The sequence below is a fragment of the Seriola lalandi genome, unplaced genomic scaffold (genome assembly GCF_002814215.2).
Source record: "Seriola lalandi dorsalis isolate HSWRI2012SDOR001 ecotype SW California unplaced genomic scaffold, Sedor1 jcf7180002054579, whole genome shotgun sequence".
In the NCBI taxonomy this organism is placed as follows: Eukaryota; Metazoa; Chordata; class Actinopteri; order Carangiformes; family Carangidae; genus Seriola; species Seriola lalandi.
The window spans coordinates 728,658-756,583 of NW_019525132.1; the positions used below are offsets into that span (position 1 = coordinate 728,658).

Consider the following 27,926-nt stretch of genomic DNA (forward strand, 5'->3'; position numbering starts at 1 on the left):
ATACATTTCTATAAATGTACCTTTGATTCTGTGCTGTTTCTTTTGCCTCTTTCTTTTTCCTGTTTGTTTTTTGTTCTTAAAATTTCAATTTAAAAATAGTTTTTCTTGAATATTTGACTCAAAATCCATAATTAAGACTAATTTGATCTTTTTCATTCCAAACAGGAACTTACAGTAACGTCAGTTGTGTGTTTCGTGCTACAATTATGTTATGCTTTGTATATAAAAACAATATGTCTTGTCAACAAGATTTACTTACATTTACTGTTTTGTGGCACATACCAGATTCATACAGGAGACGTCCATCACGTCCTGGCATCACAGAAGTCCAAGACTTTCGGATGTACCCTGCCAGAAATTGTCAATCGCCAGCTGATGACACAACAAACAGGCAAAACTAGGGTTAGTCTGCCCAACTGTATAATAACAAAAATATATTTACATTTATTTGATTACCAGTATCACTGTGACTATTATTACCAGTGGTGGTGGAACTGGGTTAAAGCAAAGAGTTGTTCGGGCATTTCGCAAGTTGGTCTTCCGTGCATTTTACAGATGTTCCCCTTGTTTTTCTGTCTTTTTTTTTTTCTTCTGTATAAAATATCAGCGTGCATGTAGTGGCAAAGTGGCTCCCACCCACTTCCCCCCACTGCCAGTCAAAGCAGTTGTCCAGCAGCAGATCAAGAAGTCGAGCAAACGCTCCTCAGCCTCCAGCCTCGGGTTGGACTCGCAGCATCTGCAGCAGGACAGACATTACTTTGAGGAACAAAAATTGCCCATGATTCCTGCAGGTGAGATTACACAACATATCATATTACACACAGTGGAATCACACGTATGAGCTCAGCCTATAGCATCTCTGCTATGAGGGGGGAGGATATTAAATATTTCCAAGAATCATAATAAAGTAGCTTTTGCACATACAGTACATTTACTGCTTGATTCGAAGATCAGTAATTGCGCTATCTCTATCATTTTTTTTCTTAATGAAGCATTTATTGTTCCAAAAGACTCAAAAGAAAGAAGCCTACACTCTTTAGTTTCTATTATATGATGCATTCAAGGTTCAGGACAATGTTTCATTTCTGTTTGCACTGAAACGTTTTATTATCTAACTTTTAATTCTTGTGCAGTTGTCAAACAAAGCAGTGGCAACAAGCACGGCAGCCAGCTGAAACGAGACAGACCGATGCCTGTACGTCTGCCCCCGATTGAATATACGATCCAGTCCAGCTCCGGCAGTGCCTGGTCAGCAGGACACAAACCTGACATGCTCGGCCTCGGGCGAACCGCTGAGTTGAACAGCATCTGTAAACTGCCTGACATCAAGAACGCTCCAGTTAAGTGCTCCAGGCCAAAGAGTGGGAATCTGCCCAGACTGCTAAGTGTGCTGCCACCAATCTCAGGAAGGACAGAGGAACTTGACAAGAATCGCAAGCTGCCCCCAAGAGCAAACATGCAGCGAGCTGAGAGTCCCACAATGGACAAGACAAAGAAAAAGAGGAAAATGAAATTAACTTTTAAATAATCAAACTTCTTCCATCATCTTTTAACTTTCTCACAGCAGTTTTGTTGTTACTAAATCAATTTCTGTATTATATACGTATGTCCATATCAATAAATGAATAAAACTTATAACATACAAGATACAGAATTACCTCATCATTCCATTTCTATTTTTATGTATGAAACTTCACAATTTAGTGTATGTTTAAATATTCTCTTTCAATACTCATAGAGTAACTTAGCATCAATGAATTTGTTCTTTCAGCAAACAGCCAAAAACATACGATTACAATCAAGTAACAAAGGACTTCTAATGGCTAATGTTTTTTAGTTTCCTATACCAATAATCAGTTTTGGTCTCTATTTCTCCCACAGTCTCCTCCTAACCTTAACCTTTTACCGTTAACAGGAAGGTTCTTTAACTTTAACCCAGTAGTTAATATAACCCAGCCTGTTCAGCCTTTTCCTGATAGAGCCCAGGCATCATAAAGAGGAGGAGCCTTGACGGGCAGTTTCCTTCTCATGTGTTTTCTCACAGCGAAACATCTGTCTGGGCTCAGTCAGTGGTTGTTTCCCTTCTGAGGCACCTGGAAAATTAAAACCGCAAAGACATGGCTGCTGAGATGGATAACAATAAAAAAACATTTTGCAGGAAGCCACATCCCACACTGTGGACTGCAACATTGTTGGTGATCGCATATGCTGTAAGTATTTTACTCATTTTAGGATTGAATCGATAGATCTGCCAAGTGAATAGATAATACAGCTTTCAGACAAGAGCAGAGGAGTAAAGAGAAGGCTATAATATGATATATAATGTAGGTGGCGTGAAAAGCTGCATAAATTTGAAATACGAACTGTGTATCATTTGTACTTGGCTCAGGTGGCGGAGCAGGTTGGCAGCTCAACTTGCATACTTTGCACTTTGTTACTTTCAACCACTAATATTTTTTGTAAAGAGAAAACCTTCCAGCTGTATAATAAAGCTAATCACCTTCCAGGTCTGGTGTGTACTGCTGTGCATCTTGGCAGCATCAGGGCACCTTCTGAACAGCAAGAGCCTGGAATGTGGGAAAAGTGATGAGGTAAAACTATACAAGCTTCTTTTCATCTCTTACTCTTTCTATTATATCGCACTGCAAACATATCGATAATAAAGACAGAATTGTATTTCGATGCTTTGGCAATACTGTTTTTTCTCAAACGGACGTGCTAATAAAGCCCCTTTGAATTGAATTGAATGGAGTTGAATTGAATGTAATTCTAGCAGCTAGAATTGTTGTGCCCATTGATTAAAGAAAGCTTTTGAGAACAACCTTTTTAGCAAGTCATGATTGGGGAGCGCTGTCTCAGCCACCTTTTCATTCTCGTGCTCTCTTAATAAACGCCATTTTGTAATTGGTGACTGGTTACTTAATATACCAAATGACGTTTTGTGTGACATTTTTTGCAGACATTAATGTGCATAAAAAGGTTAATAATATAGTTGACAGCCTGTGGGAGAGACTAAAGCCACATGACATATCACAGAGGGAGGGGTGAATATCATCAATCATACTGAAAAATGACTGTCTAATCAATTATTTTTTCATTCTATATTTTATACATGTATTACCATTATTATGTATATTAACAGTATCAAACAATAACATGAGGAAGCAAATAAGGATTTCAATGTTTCTAAATGTATGGAGGTCCTGCTGTGTTTTAAAAGAAAGAAAGAAAATGTTTAAATCAGTCCTGACACAAAAGACGTAACCAGTGAAATGATGTACTGTGCTTCAAATTTTAGGGTCAGCTAAAAGCAGCAACAGCTGTGGTCAAGAAAGAGACTTAATACCAAATTAACAGTATTCAGAGGGGACATCATTTAGGAGATAAATGCTTTAATCTTTGAGAAGTTAAAGGACGCAAGGTTTGACATTGTGCTTGTCCAAACTGAGTTAAAAAAAAATCACATTCAAATCTCTGCAGTTTAAAATCAGGCAATTTAGGTCATTGTCTGTGATATTTGTAGCAATATATTTGTCTACTGATGCTTGATATATCAGAAACTATTTGATTAAAGAATATGTCAAGAGGACTAAGAATCTAAGACATTTGGTTCCAGCTTTTGTTACTGATTGAGATTCAACACGCAGACTAGTGTTGTGCTCTGTCCATGGTGGTTTGATTTTGTTCTTTCAGGACGCGTCCAAACTGAAAAGAAAGGCCCTACTGGTGTACTGGTGGTCAGGGGTCAGTCTGCCGATCTGTATCCTGCTACTGATGTCAATTTGGATAAGGAGATTGGGGTCGTGCTTGTGGTTTCTGGTATGTATCAGTGTGTGACATGTAAAATACAACATGATATAAAAAAACAAACAAAAAAAACACAAAAAAATAACATAATACTTAAATATCTCTCTCTTGTTGTCTCTCCATAGTCACTGTGTGCGATCTGTGTCCTGTTTGTGGTCATGGTTGTATCTCTTACAAAGGCTTGGAAGAAAGAGAATGAGGTGGGCAAACTGAATGCTGTAGACATGAACTAATATAGTGAGTTCATTAATGACGATGCAACAGCAGATTGACAAAAATCTTAGCCCAAGGTCTGTTAACTAGCTTCTTTTCATACAAGTAGTTCAGTTGTCATTATGTTGTCATCATACTTTAAAGCTTTAAAGTTTGACATTTTGGGGAAATTGGCTTATTTACTTGTCACATGATGACAACTGAGAAGCTCCATTTATGCGAGGAAGACCATGAATGACCTGGAAAAAGCTAAATTTTTGGACTTTGAGTTAAGATGCATGAAAAATACCAAAATATCATGTTTAAAAATGGTAGAAGTGAAAAAAATGAAGTCGAGTTTATCTGTCATGCATGTCTTTCTATTTGCCTCTATAGGAAATACAAGCGTTTGAGGAGCACTACCTGCACCTGAGACCTCTGAGACATACACCAGGAGACTTACAAACACATTTTAATGATGGAAAATGTAATAGCAGTGACAACGTGTACCGCTGGCAGACTGAGGTGAGGAACATGTTTTAGGGTGTTAAATTTATTTTTAAGGAGTTGTGCTGATGTATCATACTGTCAGCAAATGTACATGTCTTCTTATATGACATTTAAACATACTATACTGTATATAAAGCACCGTTTCTTTGTAAGCACATGCACTTCTAAATAAACTCTGCTTTGTGTGTGTGTGTGTGTGTGTGTGTGTGTGTGTGTGTGTGTGTGTGTGTGTGTGTGTGTGTGTGTGTGCTTGGTCCAGTTTAAGTGTTGTGGACTCATAAACCACAGCGACTGGTGGCCGGCCATCCCCGACTCCTGCCTATGTGAAGGAGAGGACGACAGCTCTGAATGTGTAAGTCACTCACCTTTCAAAACTAAAACACTTTCATTTAAGGTGGCAGGGATATAAAGCAACTGTAGCATAGAAGTTAATGCACATTTCATGACACAATAATGTATATTTTACAGTGTTTGCAACAGACAGGTAATTTTTACCTTTCTGTTTTAGGTCCTATATGGAAACAGCCTCGTTCATGAGAAGGTAAAATGTTACCTGCGGGAGCTACATGAACACAAAATAAAGTTATAGCACCTTTGGTTATTTCAGTTGAAAGATTTTTCTATTTTTCAAAGATCTTATTGTTTATTGTTTAGTGAAAAAAAAAATCTGCTGATATTCTTAATAGCAATGTTTCGATCAACCAACCCAGGAACAACACTGGGCTGTGAGTAGAGGTGTTTGGCTCACGTATACGAACAAATCTCTATCGACAAATCTTTAAACTGAACCGACCATTCTGAATTAGCGAATCAGGAAGGAGCAGTGGAAATCCTCCAACCTGCATTACACAGTTTGTTACTTGTTAAAAGCAGACTAAAACTAAGACACAGAAATCACTAGAATCTGATAATTGTCAGTGAAGTGTCTGCTGAGCTATTAACTTTATAAGAAGTGCTTGAATACATTAGTTTTGTACTGAGTATACTACTTACCTGAAGACAGTCTGAATCAGAGCATGGATGGTTTTCTTGGATCTAAAAAAAAAAGAAAAGAGAAGAAAAAAAATGAAGTAGTGACAAATCTTTGAACTGAACTGTATGAAACATTCAAAGTCTTTTGTAATTTACACATCTAGTTGTGAGGTGATTGTGGCGTAGTGGCAATACTTGCTATTGCAACTAACCACCCACCGTCTGTCTTTGGGCAGAGGGACACCATGTTTTTGTAGTCGAAAATATTATTTGGCCTAGAGAGAGTAAACCGCAAGGCACGCCACCATCGTAGGGTTAGTGTTTGATGCTGTCTATACGACACTGTGCTGCACATTTTCACAGACTGCAAAACATAAAATCCAAAGAATTGTGTTTAGGGACTTTTCATTGCAACACCAAGAGTGGCCACTCCTGGTGGTCCAAGTATGTTCGTGATAGAAAAGCATTATAAAAAAGTGAACTGTTGACGGGACACCCTGACCTTCATATTATTCCTATATTTAATTGTATATTTTTATATCCAGGATGTCATCACAATATAACGTATATATAGGATGAGTGGGAAAGTACAGGTGTATATATATGTATGTGTGTGTGTGTGTGTGTGTGTGTGTGTGTGTGTGTTTGTGTGTGTGTAGCCTTGTCTCCCTACAGTCCTATTCCTTGAAGAAAAACGCAACTCCACGTTCTGGATCATCATGATAGTTTGGGTAAGGATTATTACATTACAATTAGGTCGATCTTTTTACCCGTTCGAGTATTCATTAAAGACACAGTAAATTGAATTATTTCTCCCTCCAGCTTATTATCTCACATTGATAGTCAGATATGTTTTTTTTAAAGTTTTAATCAAATATCATGTATTCCGAAATATCATTGTGTTTTCTCCATTATGTTGTATTTTCTATTTTGTTAATGTGTTTTGTCTGACATTCTTGTCCTTTGGCCTTCAGGGCCACTGTAAAAAGAATTAAATTAACGGGTAAATATAATTTAGTCTGTGAATTATATCAGGTTTTTTAAAAATTATATCATTTTCTGATTTGTTTAGCTCATCATTGTCGGTGCGCCGGTTTCCATCCTCATGTTGTTCCTTATGGCCATGATTATGATGTGTTATTATATGGTAAGTTCCATGACATGGTGGTGAAATTTGACAGAAATAATACACATGGTCAAATATGAACATAATGCATAGAAGGAACCATCTAACACAAAGCTACATGTTTTCTTTGTGTTCCAAGTTCTGTTTCGAGCCATGTTGGTACAAGCTGAGTGTTTGGAAATACAAACTGAGTGGAGGAGAGGAAATGGTTCCAGTGGTGTTCATCAGAAAGGACAACAACGACAAAACAGAGGAGGACAACAGGAAAGATGGGGAAGCGAAAGAAAGCGACAGCGATGAGGCTGTAGTCTTAGATGTAGAAGACGGAAAAAACGTGGAGGGAGAGGGACGAGAAGCAGAGGAGGAATATTTGGATGACAACCCAATGAGAATGATTCCTCTTTCACTGCTGAGCAGGCTGCAGGAAGAGCTGGACCCTCCCCCTGTCCAACACCAGGTTCGATGCATGTGTATATTTCCAAGTAAACCCAAGGACTTCTACATTGTCACGATAGAGGAGGATTCACCGCTGCTACCCAGTTATGCCGTGTTGGCTGATGCCAACAAACCACCCAATGTCTGTCTTTGGGCAGAGGGACACCATGTTTTTGTAGTTGAACATATTATTTGGCCTAGAGAGAGTAAACCGCAAGGCACGCTACCATCGTAGGGTTAGTGTCTGGTGCTGTCTATACAACACTGTGCTGCACATTTTCACAGACTACAATACATAAAATCCTAAGAATTGTGTTTTAGGGATAACTTGCATTACAAATATTTGGTGGCTCGTATTTTTTATACGACCTTACGGATGTTCAAATTAAAAGTACATATCAAGAGTATTGCATTCTGTCTCTTTTGAAGCTTTGCTCTTTGTATTTCACTTTCTTGCTTAGCTGCAACCATGATGTCCCCATATTTTACTAGCTACTACATTTTCTATCATCTCTGTGATTTACCCCATCATCATGTTACAAAAAACATTTTAAAAGTATAACAATTATTCTGACAAACGCTACTACTCAAAAACACACTTGAATTACTTGTTGACTTTTATTAGGTACATTTGTGAACCACAGTCTAAATAATAAACATCTAATCTATGCACTTTCCAGACTGAAATATTTCATCAAATATTGGATTGGATTGCTATGAAATTTTATACAGATGTTCAAGATCCCAAGAGGATGAATCCAATAGTTGTTGAGAGTTGATCTAGAAGAGTCTCTCGTTTCCCATCTCAGCTCCACCTCTCTGTGCTCAATGAATAGACCATAAATGTAATAAACAACTTGTGCCTTCCTGCTCCAGTATCTGATACAGTATGATTATGGTCACAGTGTGGGAGTGTTTGTCAGCAAAATTAAATTATGTAAAACTTAATAGCCTTGTGACGGGAAACGTTGGTGTGTTTAGAAGTCGTTGCCGAGCAATTCCCTTCTGCTTTCCCCTCATTCCACTTGAGCTTATCTAATGTAAGCAGAGCAGGGACCTCTGGCTGACTGCAGTTAAAACAAACAGCAGTAACTCATCCACAGTCTGTGTGGGTGATAGAATATGGACTAGATCACTGTGACAATTTTTTTATGCAAACTTTTCAATACATTAGTTACATTTAAAAAGTTTGAGTACTCAGATCCTTCAGTTAAAGCATCTATAATCTGTATTTTTATATAAGGCAGATAACAATGTGATAAACCCACAGAGAATCAAACTGAATCTGCAGCTTTCCTCGACTTTATGGAGCAAGTGTCAGCTCATTATTTAGATGTTTGGCCCAAGTCTTTAAAGTCCACTGTACACTACCTGCTGGACACTAAACAGACAGTTAGCAACTATATGGTGGACATAATGGAGCATTATTTAGCAGCTAAGGCCCATACATTTCCTTCAGGAGCTGGTTAAGACCAAAACAGAGCTAAAAAAGAGTGAACACTAACTTTACATTTCTCAGCTGGCTACAAACATGACCCAAAACAAATTAATATGTTGCCTATAACTGCTGGATGTGTAAATAAGCAAGTTTGCGCAAAAGTTTGGTGATATGTCAGTGATGTGCTCATGTTTCCGTGGAGTTCTTTTCAAAGGGGCTATTTGTAAGTTTTGCTGTTGCTACATAACTAACGTTAGCATTAACAGCTGTTTACCTACCAGTCTAGAAGAAATGTTGTGAGCTCAACATGAAACTTCATTCCTTTAGTCGCCAAGAGCTCCAGCGGTGAAAAGCAACGCCAATCTTAAGTCTTGTCTCTATCACGTCTTCCCTTCTACTGAACTTAGCATGCTAACCAGCTAGCCCTGGCCCGTCCGGTCTCTTTCCGATAGCGACTCACTGTAGCCTCCAGTCTGCCAGAAGAGGTAGTGCTTAGGGTGTATTATAACCACCTGTCTTTTAAATGCAACCATGGCTGAAGCTCACCACAATCCACTCCCGGCAACAAACAACAACAGAAAACTTAAATAGAGATAGAATAAAGATTTTTTTTTTGCAGATTTGTATGAGATGAGATATTTGTCTGCTTCCCTGGTCTTATCAAGCACTGGATTTATTCAGCAGTTCCACTTGAATTTCATGCTCTGATTGTGTTTTTACCTTTTTTTTTTTTTTTTTTTTTTTTTTTACATATTTTACACAGAAAAATAATCACATGACAGATTGCACATTTTAAGTTTCTTTTAATGGACGTGACAAAACTTCTACATATTTGTGGAAAAATGTACCTCAATAATGCTCAAAGTATAACATAGTCAAAGAAAATTGTAAAACTTTGGAACACATATGTAAACAGTAATTTAAATAAATAAAACTCGAGAGCAACACATACTGAGAACAAAATTTATAAATAATTCAACTTTAACCTTTCACCACTCAGATTTCAAACATTACAAACAAGTGCAAAGACAGAAGATTTAACATTTAAGACCAAAAAGCAAATGTAGGCTGTGGTTTTAGGCCTTGCGTGTATTTCTTTTTGCTTGTACTTTGATTCACTCACTAAAGTTCAAGTACAAAATAATTAAACATTAGAAAAAACATGTTTCCCGGGAGAGCACAGCATTTTCTGTGACTTTTACCAGGTCATTATCAGATGTTTTATTTTTGACCCTCAAGCCCTGAGCATCCTGGTTTTAGTGGCATGGCTCTAGTGTTAATAATCACACGGACACTCTAGTTGAGGGACATAAACACGCACACACACGCACGCACGCACACACACACACACACACACACACACACACACACACACACACACACAAACACACACACACACACACAATTACATACCAAGTAGGTCTTGTCTGTATGAAGAATGTGAAAGTATCTTGAGTATGTACAGAGGCAAATGTAAATTCCAGTGATCCAGCCTGGACAGGCTTTCTTCTGTCATCTGTAAACAACTGCACACCACAGCAGTAAATATCTGTTTCTGCATTTATGTCCTTGTTATTTTTCCTCTGAATCTTTGTGTCCACCTGCTTCTGCTGTGTGTCGTCTTGATGATGAACAGTTTCATGATTCTGGGTCAGACGGAAAAAAGTGTGAGCATAACATAACGATACTTTATGATCAACAGCAACACGCTAAAAAATAGGAATTTGAACTAGCTGGTCTGCCAGTGGCTCTGTATCACTTGGGGAAGCCAGGGAGAAAGTTTGTGATATTTTATGATATTTAGTTTCAATGTCTAGGCTGAATCTGAATATGACACAGACATGAAAAAGATTTAAATATTATATTTTTTAAACACTTTAATCTTTTAAATGTGGAGGCAGTGTAGGCCACATGTGCTGTATGGTCATAACAGAAACCCAGTGCAGACTATAATCATATTATGTCAATAATTTAAAAGATGAAAGGCAGTGTTTTTTCCAGTGCACTCCCTCTCTCTCAATCTCTCTGTTGCTCTCGCTGTGTGTGTTGGTCTGAATGAGGGTAAACAAAAGTCAAGGCAAGCTCAAGGAAGAGAGATAGAGCTGGCAGTAGCAGCGACGCAGCAGACATGCATCCAGTGTGAACACACACGTGTGTGAGCCGCAGCAGTGTGTTCTGAGCATAAAGCTCATTAATTTCATTAATCCTCTTATCTAGCTCTCAGCAAGAAAACAAATAAGCGTATTTCCCAAAATATTGAATTTGTCCTTTCAAGGCTGTTGATCCAATAGTGCTATAAACTACATAAAAATACAAAAGCAGAGTTATATCCTCCTAGCTTTAACATGACAATTTTAAAACAAGAAATAGACCAAAGATGCTACATGCTAATGCTAAATTATGTAAAATCTCATCATTGAGGCATTGTCACTACTTACCAACAATATCAGCTGTATCGTCAGCCAGGGGGTCAGAGTTCAATACATATTTGCTGCCAAATATCTTCACCAACTGGTCAAAGAACTTGCACTCCTGCTTTTCTCCTCTGGGAACATGAAACAGAATTTATAGAGCTTGTTAGGAGGTGGAAAATTATGCAAAGAAAAAAAAAATCAACTACTGCTAAGAGGTTTAAAACATGTTTACAGGATAAAACTTCTTTTAGAATACAGCATGATCCAACCCCCCCCAAAAAAATAACTGCACCTACTTTCTGCCTTCTAGGAAGTGTCTGAAATTGGCCCTCAGCCTCTTTATCCTGGTCTGACACTGCTCAGGAGTGCGCAGGTAGCCTTGGCTGGCCATGACCTGAGAGATCTGGATGAAGATATGTTTGTTTTTGGTGCAGCCCTTCAGGTTGTCCTGGATCTCCTTACTCCCCCAAATGTCCAGGAGCGCCTCGGTCTCCCCGTCGCTCCAGGCCAGCTTTGTGCTGTCAGCCACCCACTGGTTACCTGAGGCAACTAACAGAATAGAGTTCACAGATTAAGAGCGTATATAGCATGATGAAAATAATGAAAAGCTATACAGAGGTATATATACAGCACCCAATTGGCAAAAAAAACAACAAAAAAAACTTTTTGTTTTCCCCTTTTGTTTCACCTTTCTTTTGGCTCGGTTCAGGTGCACAGTCATCCGGCTCATCTGGGACTGATGTGTCAGTGACTGAGCCGTCTACCTTCAACTCCTTCCTGAAGATTTCCTCCATCTCACTGAAGAACTTAAATTCCTCCCTGGATGTAAAAAAAATAAATAAAAATAAAAACTTGAAGTTACTATCAGACACATAATATTTAAATTTCAACAACAAAAGTTGGTTAAATTCAGATGTCATGTGATCCCTTTACTCGTGGTTTACATCAAAACAACAACAACAAAACATCAGGAGGAGCTGAGGGACATTGATAAATTTGGGTGTTCTACTTTAAAAATGAACATCTCAACAATATCCAAAGCCTTACAGTCACAAGGTCTTAGATCTTGACATAAATTTCCACAGTAATAAAAAATGACCTTTATTGTATTTGTGAATTCTCTCTGATAAAGAGCATACATGAGTTTATTTGACATCTAAACAACCAATATTGCCTCATGATGCTTGTAACAACAATCACAATAATATAAATGATAAATGTGTTTAGAAGAAATAAGAACCATTGTTGACACTGACTTTTCATGGAGGAAGCCATGTTTGAGGCGCTTAATGCGGGTGTAGCACTGCTCCGAGGTCCTCATAAATCCTCGGTCGCCCATCTTGTCGGAGATGTACTCAAACACGTGCCGGTTCTTCAGGCAGCCCCTCAGGGTCAGCTGGACGTTGTCTTCGCCCCAGATCTCCAGCAGGGTGCGAGTCTCCAGGTCTGACCAGGGCATCTTTCTGCTCAGGTCGGCCAGGAGGTGGCTGGTCGAGGGCTGCTCGTCTAAAAGTCAGAACAGCAGCCTTTTATTATTCTTAAATTTACACAATATCTGCACGAGAACACTGCACAATTACCCAAATATGTAATGACAAAAACTGCACAAATGGATTTGATTATATTTAACCCTACACAAGTCAGCATCCTTGTCCATAAAGGATTGTAAGGTGGCGTCCACAGCGGCACTGTCCACATCAGCAAACAAAGAGTCGTCACCAAGCACTGGAGCCAGGAGATGGAAGTATCGAAACACTGTGGGCCGGCCTCCACTTCTACAGAGCATGAATCAAAGGTAAGCTGGGAAATAGTGTATTGAAATTATGAGGAGGACCATCCACTCAACCAACCAGTCATTCGTTCATTTGACTTACCTCCTGCTGTTGGAGTGACGCCTGTAAGTCTTCTTCAACCTTTTGATCCGGGAGTGGCATTGCTCCGCCGTCCTCAGGTATCCCAACGCCGCCATTTTCTCCGATATGTCGGCGAATATGTGGCCGTTGCGGACGGAGGTTTTCAGACTGTGCTGCACGTCGTCTGCGGCCCACACCTCAACGAGAGCAACCGTCTCGTGCTCCGTCCACACTGTGTTCAAGCCATCTACTCCTGCTGCAGGGGGAAATAAAAAAGACGCTGGACCTGTGATTGAATGTTTATCTAACGGAGCATTTCTGCTGCTGCCGGGTCAATGATTGAAAATGACTCTACCTGGCTCCTGGTCTACTTGTTCGTCTCTTTCGTCGTACTCATCCAGAGAAACTGCTTCCAGTCCCAGTATTTGTTCAAGCTGGTTGTAGAATCTATAATCTACTCTTCGTCCACATCTAGAAGGTGTGAAAATACGAACCATTAACATGATATATACAGTATATGCATTATATTTACAATCATATAGAAAGGCAAACAGATCTCACTTCTTTCTGTCGTAGCACTGTCGAAAGTTGTTCCTCAGGGACTTGACCTTCCAGCGGCACTGCTCCGAGGTTTTCGAGAAGCCGAGGTCGTGCATTCTCTCGGCAATGTCGGCATAAACGTGTCCGTTATGGACAAAACCCCTCAGCGCCCTCTGAACGTCTTCTTCGCCCCAGATATCGATAAGCGCCAGGGTCTCCTCATCTGACCATGTGCTGGGTGCTGCTTTTTCACTTGACAAGGCCTCAATGTCTCCATCTTTCAGCACAAACACAGCACTGGTCATTGTCTGCATTCATTTTGATAAGAATTTTTCTTTTATAGCAGTTGGTTTCATCCAAGAAGTCAGATTGTTCTGCTTTTGTTTCATTTATCCTTTTTACTACATGTAAAGTTGTTATGAGTTTGATCATGTATTTAAGTCTATGTTACATTTGAAATAAGGAATAATATAAATTTTTCCTGTTCCAAGTTAAAAGAGGAAGTCATGTGCAATAAAACACACATGCTATGGGATATGCTTCTGCTGCTTCAGCCTTCCCTGTTCTAGTACAACCAGGAGCTTATGGAGGCTAATGTTAGCTACTGTGAGCTAACATTAGAGAGATACTGCTGTGAAACTCATTCATTTATAAGCATTTGTAACTCAGCAAGTGTGTGAATACTCTACAAATTCAATTCATAATTCAAAATGCTAAACACTGCACACTGATCAACGGCACCAAAATCCAATAAGATTATATGATGAATTAAAGACTAATGATGATTAAAGACCAATATTCTTCCACTGTGTTTATACTTCAGACATTACATACACTACAGCACATATTCTAAATATCACACACAATTTCTCACAAGCAGCAGTCACACATATTTTTGCAGGACATTTTTGTTGATTACATTATGTAAAACTGTATGAATGTACCCACAATCAGTAAAGAGTGTAAAGCTGAGTATAGATGTGCTTCTATTTGCTGAGGGGGTATTTTACCTGTTTCAGTCACTGATTCACTGTTGGAGTCTTCTGATATTTCAATGGAGTCGGTTACCACAGCGGCGGATGTTGACGGCTGCTTCTCCAGGATTTGTTCCAGCAGATCGTAGAATTTAAAATCGACTCTATCAGTCCCAGATGAGCTACAGACGGCAGAGGTCAGCTGTATTAACACACACACACACACACACACACACACACACACGGTGCAGAATGCAAAACAAACAATCAAGTGCGGTTTTTACCTCATGTTTTCCTGACACTGGCGATAGTTAGCTTTGAGCCGTTTGATCCTGGTGTGGCACTGGTCCGCACTGCGGGTGTAACCATGGGCGCTGAGCTTCTCTGATATTTCGGTAAAAATGTGACCGTTGTGTGGGTAGCGTCTCAGGCTCTGCTGGACCTGAATGTAGGTGAAATTCATTTTTAAAGGCAGCACTATATAAAATATTTAAAATAACTTGAACAATCAGACTGATTTAGGATATCACTGCACTTGCATCCTCTGGTAATCTATCACCGTGTAGTTGATTTAATTCTCCTTGAGCTCAAACTTTCGCTCTTCAGGAGGAAAAAGCTTCGTACATGATCAAAGCTTTAACTCACATGTAAAGAAGATGGACAGTTTTAGTTAGCTCGGTTCAGCAATCCAAATAATAATTTTTGTCGTTGGTTGGTTACAGTTCAGCAAAAATGACTTAGGAATAGTAAAGGTATGTCTATGTCACAACTAAAATGCAGGATTTCCATTCTGAAACTGTCCTCTACCTGCACGTCTCCCCAGATCTCCAGAAGGATGATGGTCTCTTTGTCGGACCAGGGGACTTTCTTCCTGTCTTCTTGGATGCCCACAACAGACTCTGAAGAGACAAATAAAAAAAGAGAAAATACAAATCTGATTAAATAATAACCCAGTTTAGACGTTGTTTAATCCAGATTTCTCACTTAGCAGCATCTGAGGCCTCATTTCACACCAAGTCACCGTGTCAGAAATGAAAATACGTTACACCAGAGTCTTAAACCCACTGAATCACTGTCTGAAAGTGGTTTTTCATTCAAGGATCCAGCTATAACTTGATCAGTCAGTGTATAATGATAAGGTGGCAGGGTGATGTAGTATCTGACCTGTTCTCCCACACCTCCTGCGGTCAGCAGAGAATATCTGTATTTACCGATATCCTGATGGGAGAGGGCAGGAATGTCGCCGTCCTCAGGCTCTCCTAGTATCTCGTCCAGCTGCGGCACTGAGGCGAAGTCCTTCACTAAAATTCTTCCCAGTTCATTGTAAAACTTGCACTCAACTTGGCCCTGTCCCTTCAGGCTACAGTTAAAAAGAGAGGATATATATAAATATAAATCAACAATTAAAAAAAAAAAAGTTTCTCCTTTCATTCTTCCTGTTGCAAACACACATACTTGTTTTGGTAACATTGCCTGAAGTTCGATTTCAGCCTCTTCAGCCTCGTCTGGCACTGCTCTGGTGTTCGGGAGAAGCCCTGGGCGGCCATCTTGGTGGATATGATGGAAAAAATATGTCCGTTTCTGTGCATCCCTCTCAGCTCCTGTTGCATCTTGTCTTCACCCCACGTGTCGATGAGGGCCAACGTCTCCGGGTCTGTCCATGGAACGCTTCTGGTTCCTTAAAAAAAAACATGTAACACATTGTTTAGCATAATAAAAGGATAATCGAAATGGAATTTGTCATTTTAATAAAAATATGTGTTATGGTTAACGTTGGTTTATTTTTGTGCTTTGGGAAGCAAATACAGTCAAATACAGAAGACCGGCAACAGTAACTAATGTTTAATTTTTGTTACTATCATTTTATAGTTCAGCTGAACTGAAAACAACTTTTTAGAGGATATATTTTGTGCAGAATGTTACATTTTAATGTCTTATTTTGCAGCAACTGTATTCTTTCTCTTTCTGTGCATGCTATATAATGTTTGCACTGACATGTATTGCAATTTTTTCCATTTAAAAGACCAGGAGAAGATAAAGCCTTGTTTTTAACCTTTTTAATATCATTTAAAAAAATCTATAATGCCCTATCAAATGAAAGGTTTATGGCTCTGTCACACACAGCTGGTGTCCACACCGCACCTATTTCCAAACGGCTTGCGTGGCCGAGAAACTGCAAGTCCTCATCGCCTTCATCTTCATCGAGGACTTCCTCAACATCGTAGGTGACCTCAGGAACAGCCGGAGGAGCCGAGGAGCGGAGGACGCACTCCAGTCGCTCGTAAAATTTACTCTCAAGCCTCGAGTTTCCTCTAGCGATGGATCGGGGACAAGACAACAGGCATTTTGTCAGAGAATCACTTCAATTTTTCTCTGTTTCGCAAATTATGTTTTCATTTCAGGGTGACATGCAGTTATCTGATCAATTTCAATGACTGTACAGACAGAAATGATGACAGTGATCAAATCGTGTCATTTAAAACCCACTTGTTCTGGCGGAAGCATTTCTTCAGCCGTTTGATCCTGGTCTGGCACTGTTCCACTGTTCTCATGTAGCCCCTCTCTGCCATCTTCTGTGCGATTTGCGTGAATATGTGACGGTTTTTTAAGCAGCCCTTCAAAGCCCGCTGCACCGAGTCCTTCCCCCAGATGTCGAGCAGATGGAGCGTCTCCTCGTCTGACCAGGGAACCTTCATGTCCGTCACAACTGGGAGAGAACCTTCCTGAGAGTCTGACATAAAACAAAAAGAGTAAGTTAGAGGCCTGAGCTTAGACAAAGAGAACCACGTATGGATCCACTGACTCATACAGAAACTGTACAAACCTGTATATTCTCCCCATATCGAGATTAGAGGAGATTCACCTGAATTGTCGTCCACAGAGGAATCCCTGCAAAGATGGGAAACACACCAAAGACAAATCTGACGTGTTGGTTTACAAACCCTTTTATAATCAGATTAAAGTAACTTCTTCTTCCCTCCCTTTGTGCTCCACAAAAAAACAAAACAGCCTGGAGGTGTTTGGGTTTGTGATATTTGTATTGTGGTTGGAGAGGAACATAATGTGAATGTAATTCAGTAATCATATGGTATGACGAAGAGTAATTGAGATTGAGACAAATACGTGTTTTCAGAAGGTTAAGAAAGAAAAAAAAAACGAAATTAAATGGAAAAGACAAAGGTCAAGTGAACCAACAGGAAACCCTGCGTCCATGTCTTTGTGTGTAACCAATGAGCAAAACATTTCTGGGAATCTTACAAGAAAACCGACGCCTCCACAGGCTGCTTAGCCGGTACGTCTTCACCTCCGCTCAGCTTCCTCTTCCTGAGAACCCTCGCTCCTCTCAAGCTTTGGCTGTCCTCATTGGCTGCCGAGTCCGTCTCCGCAGTCTCATTAGGTGTAGTGAGGTCTATGGTTTCATCACATGGTTGTGCACTAACTGAACTTTGCACTTTCCTCTCCTGAGAAACGTTCCCTCCTCTAACCTGCAGCTGCCAACCGTCAGAGTCCTTTGTCTCCTTGAGTCTTTGTCTGCTTGTCTCGGAGCTCCTCCTGCCCGCCCTCTCCGAGCCGCTTGTGTTGATGGGAGCATCAAGACGCCCTTTGTGCTCCGGAGAGGTTGAGTCTTTGAGAGCAGGTGAGCAGGAGGTGGTGCTCTTGACAACTTTGGCCCCAGGAGGTAGCGAAAGGGAGGAGAGGATGCAGTCATCCATCGGTAATAATCTAGGATCTACAGTTGAGAGTAAGGATGGTTAATTAGGTCCTGGCTTGTTTCGAACATTAATCATAGAGAAAGAAACAACTGTCAAGCATGTCCAAACTGTAATTTAGCTAAATGTAAAGACAGAAGTGACAGAGATAATGCTTTACTAGCTTTCTCTGCTGTGTGATGATGCAACCTATATGAAGTAATCTTTACTCAGAGACTCATTATTTAGAAAATGTGGGAAATTAAGTAGCAAGAAAAAGCAAAACGATACAAAAATCTTGAATGTTGCAGACGACAAACAGGAGCAACAGAAGGGAAATTATATTCTTTCTATTTGTTTGGACATGCTTCATTTTCTGGACGACAGTTACAGCATCTCTCACCACCACGAGCCCGCAGTACCTTTCTCTTCAAAATGACCAAGGTTTCTGTGGTGTTCAAGTACAGCCTTCATGTCCTCTGGCGGGAAAAGGGATTGTAAACAGTCGTCTAGGAATGTCGGAGCGTCTCCGAGCAGAGCTGCCAGCTGAGAAGTGAGATCAAGTTACCAGTTTTAGTAACCCTGCATTCATTTATTATGCTGGTGGTTTATTTTTGAACGACCTACACTGAGGTCAAGTGAAGAATTAGCTCATTATGTGAGAGGTTATACGTTTTCCTTTCTGTTTTTGTTTTTCTAGAAATTTGTGATACCACTTAAAAATTTGATCAGCATCACATTACGATCTCATGCAGTCGACATGAGAAATAATTCATGTAAATGTGGCTTCATGTGTATTTTTAACATCTTTACTTCTCACCTACAGTTTCCTACGGTGTCTGAGTGCTTGTTTTCTAGCTTTGTTGTAGTGCTTCTCTCCGACTGCTTGGTACGACAAAGGGAGAGGGGAGGAAGCAGTCCACTGGGACACTGTGCTGCACCTGCGCCCAGTTAACCCTCCTCTCTATCTGTCTCTGGGTCAGTGGTGCAGACCGATGAGCCGCTGCACTGAGCCTATGTGCCACAGTCAGCCTGAAAAGGCTGCTCAGTTTGAAATAATGCCAAAGCCATTTCCTGGTCATGAACCATCTTGTGTTGCGTTTGGTTCATTATGAAATAATGAAATATGTGAAATAAAACACAGAAGCACAACAAGTAGAGCAGATCTCCCACAGGGCGCGGTGTACTCCCCAGGTAGGCCCTTCACATCAACACTGTAGTGGGCAGGTAACAAACCAGGGATGGAACAGTAGCCAAAACGAGACCGGTTACATAAGACTGACAGTCAGCAGCAAAAAGCTGCAGTGTGGATATGAAAAGACATATGCTAATTTAAACATTACGTGAAAGTACCACTAAAGAAAACATAGAGAATCGCCACAATCAGTCAGCTTCTTTCTCTTGTGAGTGTAAATGCATATTTCATACAAAGCCATGAGTTTCTCAGATATGTTGGTGACATTCAAGCAAATATAGACAGTTCAGACAAGTTAAGGCATCTGGATTAATAAGTGTAATACAAATTATTACAAGGGGGTACATTACTATTTTTATTAATATTATCATTATTATGTAACTGGCTGATCATGCGTGCCAAGCTAGAGTTAAAGGAAACATGGTACCTGAGTGAAGTCTGGAACGGGGAGGAGCTCGTCCAGTCTCGATATGAACTCCCACACCAGCATCTCAAGTGCTGTGTCATACTTTGGCCCAAAATATACGGGGAAGATTTCCTACAAATGCGACAGGGAGAGAGAGAGAGAGAGAGAGAGAGAGAGAGAGAGAGAGAGAGAGAGAGAGAGAGAGAGAGAGAGAGAGAGAAAGAGACAGATTAAGAGAGAGAGCAGCTACGTTTAGCATGAGTCTGTGAGGAGGTCGTTTGATTTCCTTACAGCTCGCCGCAGGAGAAGCTCCTCGCATGTTTTGCTGCACCGGTGTGGTTCTCAACTTGTTGCCGTGTTTTAAAATATCAGAATATTGCGTTTGGCTCAAATGCTTCAAAACTTTGAACTTCTTAAGCGGTGCAACTGCCTGTGGATTTTTGTCAGCGTGTCGCTAGTTCTGTCACACTTGGATTAAGCAGTTCGATTAACGCACTCTTGTGAACGATATGATGGTTGGCGTCTTCAAACTCTTCTTCTAATCTACATCTTCCTGTGTCCGCAGATCATAAAAACCAGCATTACCGCTTTCGAACTTCACTGGACACGTTTCTATCTGACGATGTTCACTCCTGCAGTCAAGAAGTGAGGGGCTCAGTCTGAGCACTGATGGATGTTCTTGTCTGTGTAACTTTGGTTTTGACTGTAACAGAATATTTTATGACATTCATTTGTAGAGGAACATTTGGAGTCAAGATCCTAAACTGCTTATTTTCACTGGATTAGGAAATATTATATGGAGCCACTAACAGGTTGGGTCCATGGATTCATGTTGTTGATGCCAAATTCTGACCCGACCATCTGCGTGCCTCAGCAGAATTCCAGACTCATCAGACCGGGCTCGGGTTTTTCCAGTCTTCCACTGTCCAGTTTCGGTGAGCCGTTGCCCACTGCAGTCTCCGATTTCTGTTCTTGGCCGACAGGAGTGGAACCCAACGTGGCCCTCCGCTGTTGTAGCCCATCTGCCTCGAGGTTTCGATGTGTCGTGCATTCTGAGAAGCTTTTCTGCTCACCACCAGTTGTAAAGAGCGGTCATCTCTTGCACCAGTAAAAAAACACTCTCAGAGACTGAGAGACTTTGTGTGTGAAAATCCCAGGAAATCAACAGGTTCAGAAAATACTCGAACCAGCCCGTCTGACACCAACAATCATGTCACGGTCAAAGTCTGAGGTCATTGTTTTCCCCCCATTCTGATATGTGATGTGAACATTAGCTTGTATCTGCAGGATTTTAACCATTGCACTGCTGCCACATGATTGGCTGATGATTAAGCAGATGTGCAGGTGTCCCTCATAAAGTGCTCAGTGCTCAATATACATATACACATTAGTAAAAAAAACCCATAGAGTGAGTGCCGTCTCACCTGGAAGAAATATTTTCTTTCAGAGGGATCATCCAGTAACGAATGGACCAACTCCACAAAGTTAACCTCAGACTCTTCCACCTGGTTGATGGTGACCTGATAAACACAATATGAACACAACACTTCATCATACACACCATATAATAACATGGCCTACATTTTGATCCTTTCCTCCACTGGAGAAGAATAGAGCTGAACAAAACAGCTGTATATTTGTGAATCTTTTTCTTTTTTTTAAACAGCTTTGAAGAAGAGAGAATCATCAATGACCCAGTAAACTTTCGAACGGGAAAGAAACAGCTGTGTGTTTTCCAGCTAGAGTTTACTTACATGGTGATCCTTGGCAGTGCTGACAGGGGCTTTAATTCGGTCCAGGTGTGGCTGAATAGCCTGCATGTCCATTGGGTGCTCGCCTCGACACATCTCCAGGACCAGCTGGTGTTACACAGAAACAAATCCAAAACATCACAACAACACAGCCCTGCTTCGTGAACTCTGCTGAGTAAATGTTTTAAAGCTTTGATCTCTTTTCTGTGAGATTTGAATTATAAATTGTAAGTAGTTAAGTGATGTTTTACTTTTTCTTCAATGTTTGACCTGTTGCTACCTCAGCCACCTTATAGGGGAACAAAAGGAGACTTTACTGCAACACTGAATTTGCAGATGTTATCTTAACTACTTTTGTTGTTTCACTTTAATTTTTAATTCTGACTGTTTAAAAACTACTGCAGATATTGTAAATGAGACCACCTGGTACAATTAGTTTCAACTCAGTATGAATGAACGGTGAATATTACACACCCTGGCCCTGAGTCCCAGGATGAGCTGAGCCCTCTGACTGTAGCTCATCAGCTCTGGGACCAGCTCCGTCACCATGGTGACAAACTCCTCCAGCATCCCATAGTGATCCACAAGTCCCTGCTGCACAATTTGCCACACTGCAGCTGATAAAAGCTGCAAGGGCGGGGCCAGGAGGCGTAGGTACCGGAGAGGAAGATCATTACCTGAGGTGGAGGAGAGAAGAAGAATTGAGGCAGTGAACAGCAACAAAAAATGTATTAACAATTAAAAACCACTACTATGTGAATTTCTGTGCATCAACGGGCAACAGTGAGTGTCTTTTTTAAAGTCCCATGATCAGCCGCAACCTGATATAAACAAGAGCAGGAATAAAATAATAAAGACAGGTGTTTGTTTGACCTCCAAATAACCAGGTCACATACACCGATCAGCCATAACATTATGACCACTGACCAGGTGACCACAGGTGAACATCGATTACGTTGTTACAATGGCACCTCACCCCAGTGGGTGGGATGTATTAGGCAGCAAGTGAACATTTAGTCCTCCATGTCGATGTGTTGGAAGCGTGCGTAAGGATCTGAGCGACTTTGACAAATTGTGATGACTGGACGACTGGGTCAGAGCATCTCCAAAACTGCAGTTCTTGTTGGGTGTTCCTGGTGTGCAGCGGTTAGTACCTACCAAAAGTGGTCTAAGGAAGGACAACCAGCTGGTTCGGATAGACAGGTGTCACAACACACGGTGCGTCGCAGCTTGCTGCTGAGTGCCCACGCTGACCCCTGTCCACCGCCTACAACTGGCACGTGAGCATCAGACCGGGACCACGGACCAATTGAAGAAGGCGACCTGGTCTGATGAATCATGTTTTCTTTTACATCAACGGGTGCATATGGCCGGGTGCGTGTTCATTGCTTCCCTGGAGAGGGCACCAGGATGCACTATGGGAAGAAGGCAAGTCGGTGGAGGCAGTATGATGCTTTAGGCAGCGTTCTGCAGGGAAACCTTGGGTCCTGCTATTCATGTGGATGTTACTTTGACACGTAACACCTACCTAAACATTGTTGCAGACCAAGTACACTCCTTCATGGAGACGGTATTCCCTAATGGCAGTGGCCTCTTTCAGCAGGAGAACGCGCCCTTACACACTGCAGAAAAGGTTCACGAATTGTTTGAGGAACACAACAACGAGTTCCAGGTGTCGACTTGGCCTCCAAACTCTCCAGATCTCAATACAATCCAGCATCTGTGGGATGTGCTGGACAAACAAGTCCGATCCATGGAGGCCGCGACCTCGCAACTTACAGGACTTTAAGGATCTGCTGCTAATGTCTTGGTGCCAGATACCACAGCACACCTTCAGAGATCTTGTGGAGTCCACATCTCAACGGGTCAGAGCTGTTTTGGTGGCAAAAGGGCAACCTACACAATTTGGTCATAATGTAATGGCTAAATACAGAACTGTATATATGCAGTAAATGACATTAATTTATTGTTGATTGATTTTGCCATACTGATCATACTGAGGTAGCTAAGACTTCATTATCTCTTTTGTGAGACTTTTGTAGGCATTTCTGCAAATGAATGAGCACAGCTGCTTGATGGGGGAAAGAAAATGCAAATTTCCTCATATGGTGTGTGTGCAGCTGTGAGTCACTATTATTTTAATCATTAACTCATCAACCAATTCATCTAATTATAGTTTAATTTATAAAATGTCTGTTCATCACATTTTCCCCAGAGCCCAAGGTGATGTCTTCAAGGTGCAAAGCAGCGGCGGCAGCTCCCTTAAACCACAGTACATATCATTTATCATCACTTCAACAAGCAATCTGTGTGAACAACGTCCACCTGACACTTCACATGCTGAACAAGAGCACACTGTGCACGAGTGAACTTCATTTATAGTGGCAAAGTGCCGGCTGAAATAATGACATGACGGCGCCGCGGTTCTCAGGTGCGCTGACAACAGCATCCATCAAACTCACAACAAACTCACAGCACGAGTTACACAGCCTAACGCAGACTTACGCTGTGGGCTGCACGAGCTCAAACAGGTATTCTAGGAAATAATAACTGCAACGATGACAAAATGATACTACACACATATTTAACCACGCCACTGATGGATTGATGGAAATCATCCCGCACATTATATCCTGGTGAGCCCATCGTCCTTGTACACAGTATGATAATTAATAGAAATATATGCTGTTCATTTCCGTTATCTGTGTTAAGGACACTGTAAACTCACTGTGGCCAACACACAGATCAGGGATCATTACGAGACTGATTTTGTGATTTTTATGAGGATACACGCACCTCCACTGCTTCCACTTTCAGTTCCGCGTTTTATTTCCATTTAGCAGCTGATAGGGAAAAAACAACGTACAGATATCTCCCTCCGGTTGTAGCGATCAGGAAAAAAAAAGTGTGTATATATATATAAAGCCTAATGATTAAGATTCTGTTAATTTCTGTGTAACAAAACGTCCATCAGCGATCGCCAACCCACAAAATGCGAGCGCAGTTTTGCTGGAAGCATTGGCAGGCTCTTGTTTTTATTCTCGCGTTGGGAGGAGAGACAGAACAAAGGTTTCTGGTCTCATCCGCCTCAGTCCAGATCACGGCAAGCCCTCTTTCCTGGTTGGCTGACGAAGACCGGATCAAACCAGGCAATTCAGAGGGACCAGCACTAGATGGCGCCATTGGTTTTCCATTGACCTCAGGTCTGACCCGGTATCATCCTGTACACTGGGAGGCACTGTATGTTTGTGTGTATCGACATGGGCATGCGGGGGTGAAAGAGGTCATTTACATTCTTTAAAGTAAAAGTAGGAATTACATTAAGGGTCCTGCATTCAGAATTTAACTTAAAAGTACAATTAAAGTGCAGAAATAAGTAAAGCACTAATTATTTAAATTACTTAATATACTGCTGGATGTTGTTTTGTAAAGTGATCATTTCTTTTGTATGAAAAATGTTAATCCCAAATGTAAATTATAATGTTAGGTATATAAATGTACAATATTATGATAATAAAAGAAAAGCACAATAAAATTGTACTTGAGTAGATATACTTATTTTCCAGTCGGCCTACATGCATGTATCACACGCACTTTATTAGTAACACCTGTGCACTTGCTAATTGAAACAATTATCAAATCAGCCAATCATGTGGCAGCAGTGCAATGCACATAATCATGCAGATACAGGCCGAGAGCTTCAGTTAATGTTCACACCAAACATCAGAATGTGAAAAAAAAAAGTGACTTCGGTGACTGTGGTTTGTGACCGTGGCATGATTGTTGGTGGCAGACGATCTGGTTTGAGTATTTCTGAAAAATGTGGATCTCCTGGGATTTTCACACACAGTCTCAAGAGTTTTTACTCAGAGTGTTGCGAAAAACAGAAAACATCCAGCGAGCAGCGGCTCTGCGGATTGAATCACCCCGTTGATGAGAAAGGTCAGAGGAGAATAACCAGACTGGTTGGAGCTGACAGAAAGGCTGCGGTAACTCAGATAACCACTCTTTACAACTGTGGTGAGCAGAAAAGCTTCTCAAAATGCAAAACACATCCAACCTTGAGGTGGATGGGCTACAACAGCAGAAGACCACGTTGGGTTCCACTCCTGTCAGCCAAAAACAGAAACCTGAGACTGCACAGACTCACCAAAACCGGATGGTTGAAGACTGGAAAAATTAAGAATCTGGATTTTCTGCTGAGGCACACAGATGGTCGGGTCAGAATTTGGCATCAGCAGCGTGATCCATGGACCCAAACTGCCTTGTGTCAAAAGTGCAAGCTGGAATGAAATTAAATGTTTTTTCTTGGCGCACTTTCTGCCCCTTAATACCAATCAATCATGGTTTGATTGCCACAGTCTATCTGAGTATTGTTGCTGACGATGTGCACCCCTTTATGGTCACAATTTGCCATCCTCCAATGGCCACTTCCAGCAAGATAATGAAGCATGTCACAAAGCAGAAGTCATCTTGAGCAGCTGACAAATCTGCAGAAATCATGTGATTATGTAAATTGTGTGGACCTGAATCTCGAAGGAATGTTTCCAACATCTTGTGAAATCCATGCCAGGAAGAACTGAGGCTGTTTTGAGAGCAAAGGGAGGCCCTACCCAGTATTAGAAAGGTGTTCCTAATAAAGTGCTCCGTGAGTTTATATGTATATTGTGTACATGTATATATGACTCTACTGTTTTTTATGTATGCAAAATATTGACTTGTGGTATGTAAGACTTAGAAATTGTGATGCTGGCACCATAACTCTGCACTTTTTCTCCTCTCACTAATGCACTAAGAGTAACTGGGGCAGGATGTAAGTATAAGAGAGTGGACCAAACCCTGATAAAACACATCTGCAGGATCAACCGGGACTCTCTGAGGAGAAGCCCCTTTCCATTAGTGAGGTCCATCAAAGCATTCCTCTCTGCAGACTTTTGTCATAAAACTGAGGGAGCAATCTCCAAAACATCCTTTCCACCTAAAACATGCCCAGAGTGGCTACAGCAGTAGCATAAATGAGAGGTCACTGAATATGGTTTGATGAATATGAAAATTATGTAAATCATACACTGTGGCCTACATAGTCATCATGTGTTCAACCACACTGAACACCTATGGGGGATTTTAGACTGTGTTCTCGTCTCTTGACAGTGCTCTTCACCACTATCATCAAAACACTAAATGCGTGAATATCCTATTCAAATGGTGTTGGAGCCCTTCAGTAGATTTCTTGTACTCTCTAAACAAGGAACACAGACGCTGCTCTAGCAGTATTATACTGAAGTAAAAGTACAGTAAAATGTATTTATACAAAACTGCAATTTTTAAAGAAATGTATTATGGGCGAATTAAATAAATGTTTTTATACAGTATAGCTATTTCTTAAAGCCAAGATAATAATTGTTATAAACTGAACAGAATGACATTGCCCTGACAATATAATAAATTTGCCTCAGCTCTGTTGGGAGTCATTTTGCTAATTTGACATTTTATCACCCATCTGATTGTGGATATATAGATGTCTGAATTTGTGTAGTTCATTCTGCAGCATGACAACAAGCCCAAACATACAGCCAGAGTCATAAAGAACTATCTTCAGCAAAAAAGAACTTGATCTCAACATCTTGGAGTCAGTCTGGGATTACACGAAGAGACAGAAGACATTGAAATGAACCATGGCAAGTTCTCCAAGATGCGCGCAGTAATGCTCATGTGTACCTCAGAGAACTGGTGTTTGTTTGTTTTTTTGAAGGCACAGCGTGGTCACACCAAACATTGACTTGCATCAGGTTTATGTTTATTATTTTTGCACTTAGTGTTAGGTTAACTAATAATTAAAACCGATTCATTATATTATTTTTGGAAGCACCCTCACATTACTTGAGTGTCAAGAGTAAAGTAAAGAGGCAAAAAGTAAGTAACTACCGGCCAGACAAACCCTTGCTCTTCATTCTTTCCAAGGCAGCAAAATGAGAGGTTGAATTATATCGAGCTCATGCCTCTTATTTTGAAAACAGGAACCCGGAAGCGCTAGCTAACGACTCTGTTTTTGCCCCATCCGCGAGGATCCGCTTTGGTCGAAGTAACGTCATTCGCCCATGTCCGTGAGTGTCCGCGCGGAACCCTATTTGACATCCTGCAGCCCAACATTTGTGCATAACAAGTGCGCCGACTGTGCATGTTCCAGATAACAAAATGGATTCTTGTTTTGAAGAGAGGTTGTGCAAGGAGATCCGCCGTTACCCACAATTATATGATTCTTCTTTGAAACAATATAGAGATAGCCAAATTACATTGAACTCCTGGCGTGAAATCGCACACACACTTGGGAGGGACGAAATTGCCTGTCGTCAAAAGTGGAAGTATCTTCGAGACAGATATGTGAAGGCCAAGAGAAAGCTGAAAGGCAGGAGTGGCGATAAAAGCGGGAGTGCCCATTTACCTCCGATTGTTTCCATGCTGGACTGGCTGTCTGGCTTCATCAAGCATCGTGCCACGGAATCGAACTTCCCAGGAGACGAAGTGCGCATGCGTGGGACGCCAGACCGACGCGGACTTATAAATAGAACCGCGTTCGCCTCTGAGCGACCGGAGAAAAGTCTGCAGCTGTCCGTGCACGCAGAA

General features: G+C 41.0%; 2 protein-coding genes across 3 annotated transcripts; one reads left to right on the forward strand and one right to left on the reverse strand.

Moving 5' to 3' along the window:
• The first annotated feature begins 2,047 nt into the window (after nt 1-2,047).
• Nucleotides 2,048-7,444, forward strand: LOC111663651 (uncharacterized). The gene is made up of 10 exons (XM_023417928.2): nt 2,048-2,210; nt 2,508-2,591; nt 3,694-3,819; nt 3,933-4,007; nt 4,396-4,524; nt 4,769-4,861; nt 5,018-5,050; nt 6,141-6,212; nt 6,554-6,628; nt 6,747-7,444. The coding sequence occupies exons 1-10, from the start codon at nt 2,118-2,120 to the stop codon at nt 7,275-7,277; spliced, it is 1,311 nt and encodes a 436-aa protein (XP_023273696.1). The 5' UTR covers nt 2,048-2,117; the 3' UTR covers nt 7,278-7,444.
• A 1,819-nt stretch (nt 7,445-9,263) lies between these two features.
• On the reverse strand, nt 9,264-27,926 carry LOC111663674 (uncharacterized). Of its 2 annotated transcripts, none has more exons than XM_023417966.2 (24): nt 27,745-27,926; nt 21,777-21,979; nt 21,306-21,410; nt 20,976-21,071; nt 19,573-19,683; nt 18,373-18,496; nt 17,520-17,991; nt 17,086-17,150; nt 16,749-16,992; nt 16,404-16,573; nt 15,717-15,939; nt 15,473-15,621; nt 15,069-15,160; nt 14,546-14,703; nt 14,298-14,443; nt 13,309-13,564; nt 13,103-13,218; nt 12,769-13,003; nt 12,530-12,669; nt 12,151-12,400; nt 11,583-11,713; nt 11,191-11,443; nt 10,919-11,025; nt 9,264-10,126 (listed from the first exon to the last, which is right to left on the reverse strand). In XM_023417966.2, the coding sequence occupies exons 1-24, from the start codon at nt 27,830-27,832 to the stop codon at nt 10,119-10,121; spliced, it is 3,942 nt and encodes a 1,313-aa protein (XP_023273734.2). In that variant the 5' UTR covers nt 27,833-27,926; the 3' UTR covers nt 9,264-10,118. The 2 variants fall into 2 exon arrangements, with proteins under 2 accessions (XP_023273734.2, XP_023273733.1); XM_023417965.2 differs by lacking the exon at nt 27,745-27,926 and adding an exon at nt 24,099-24,382.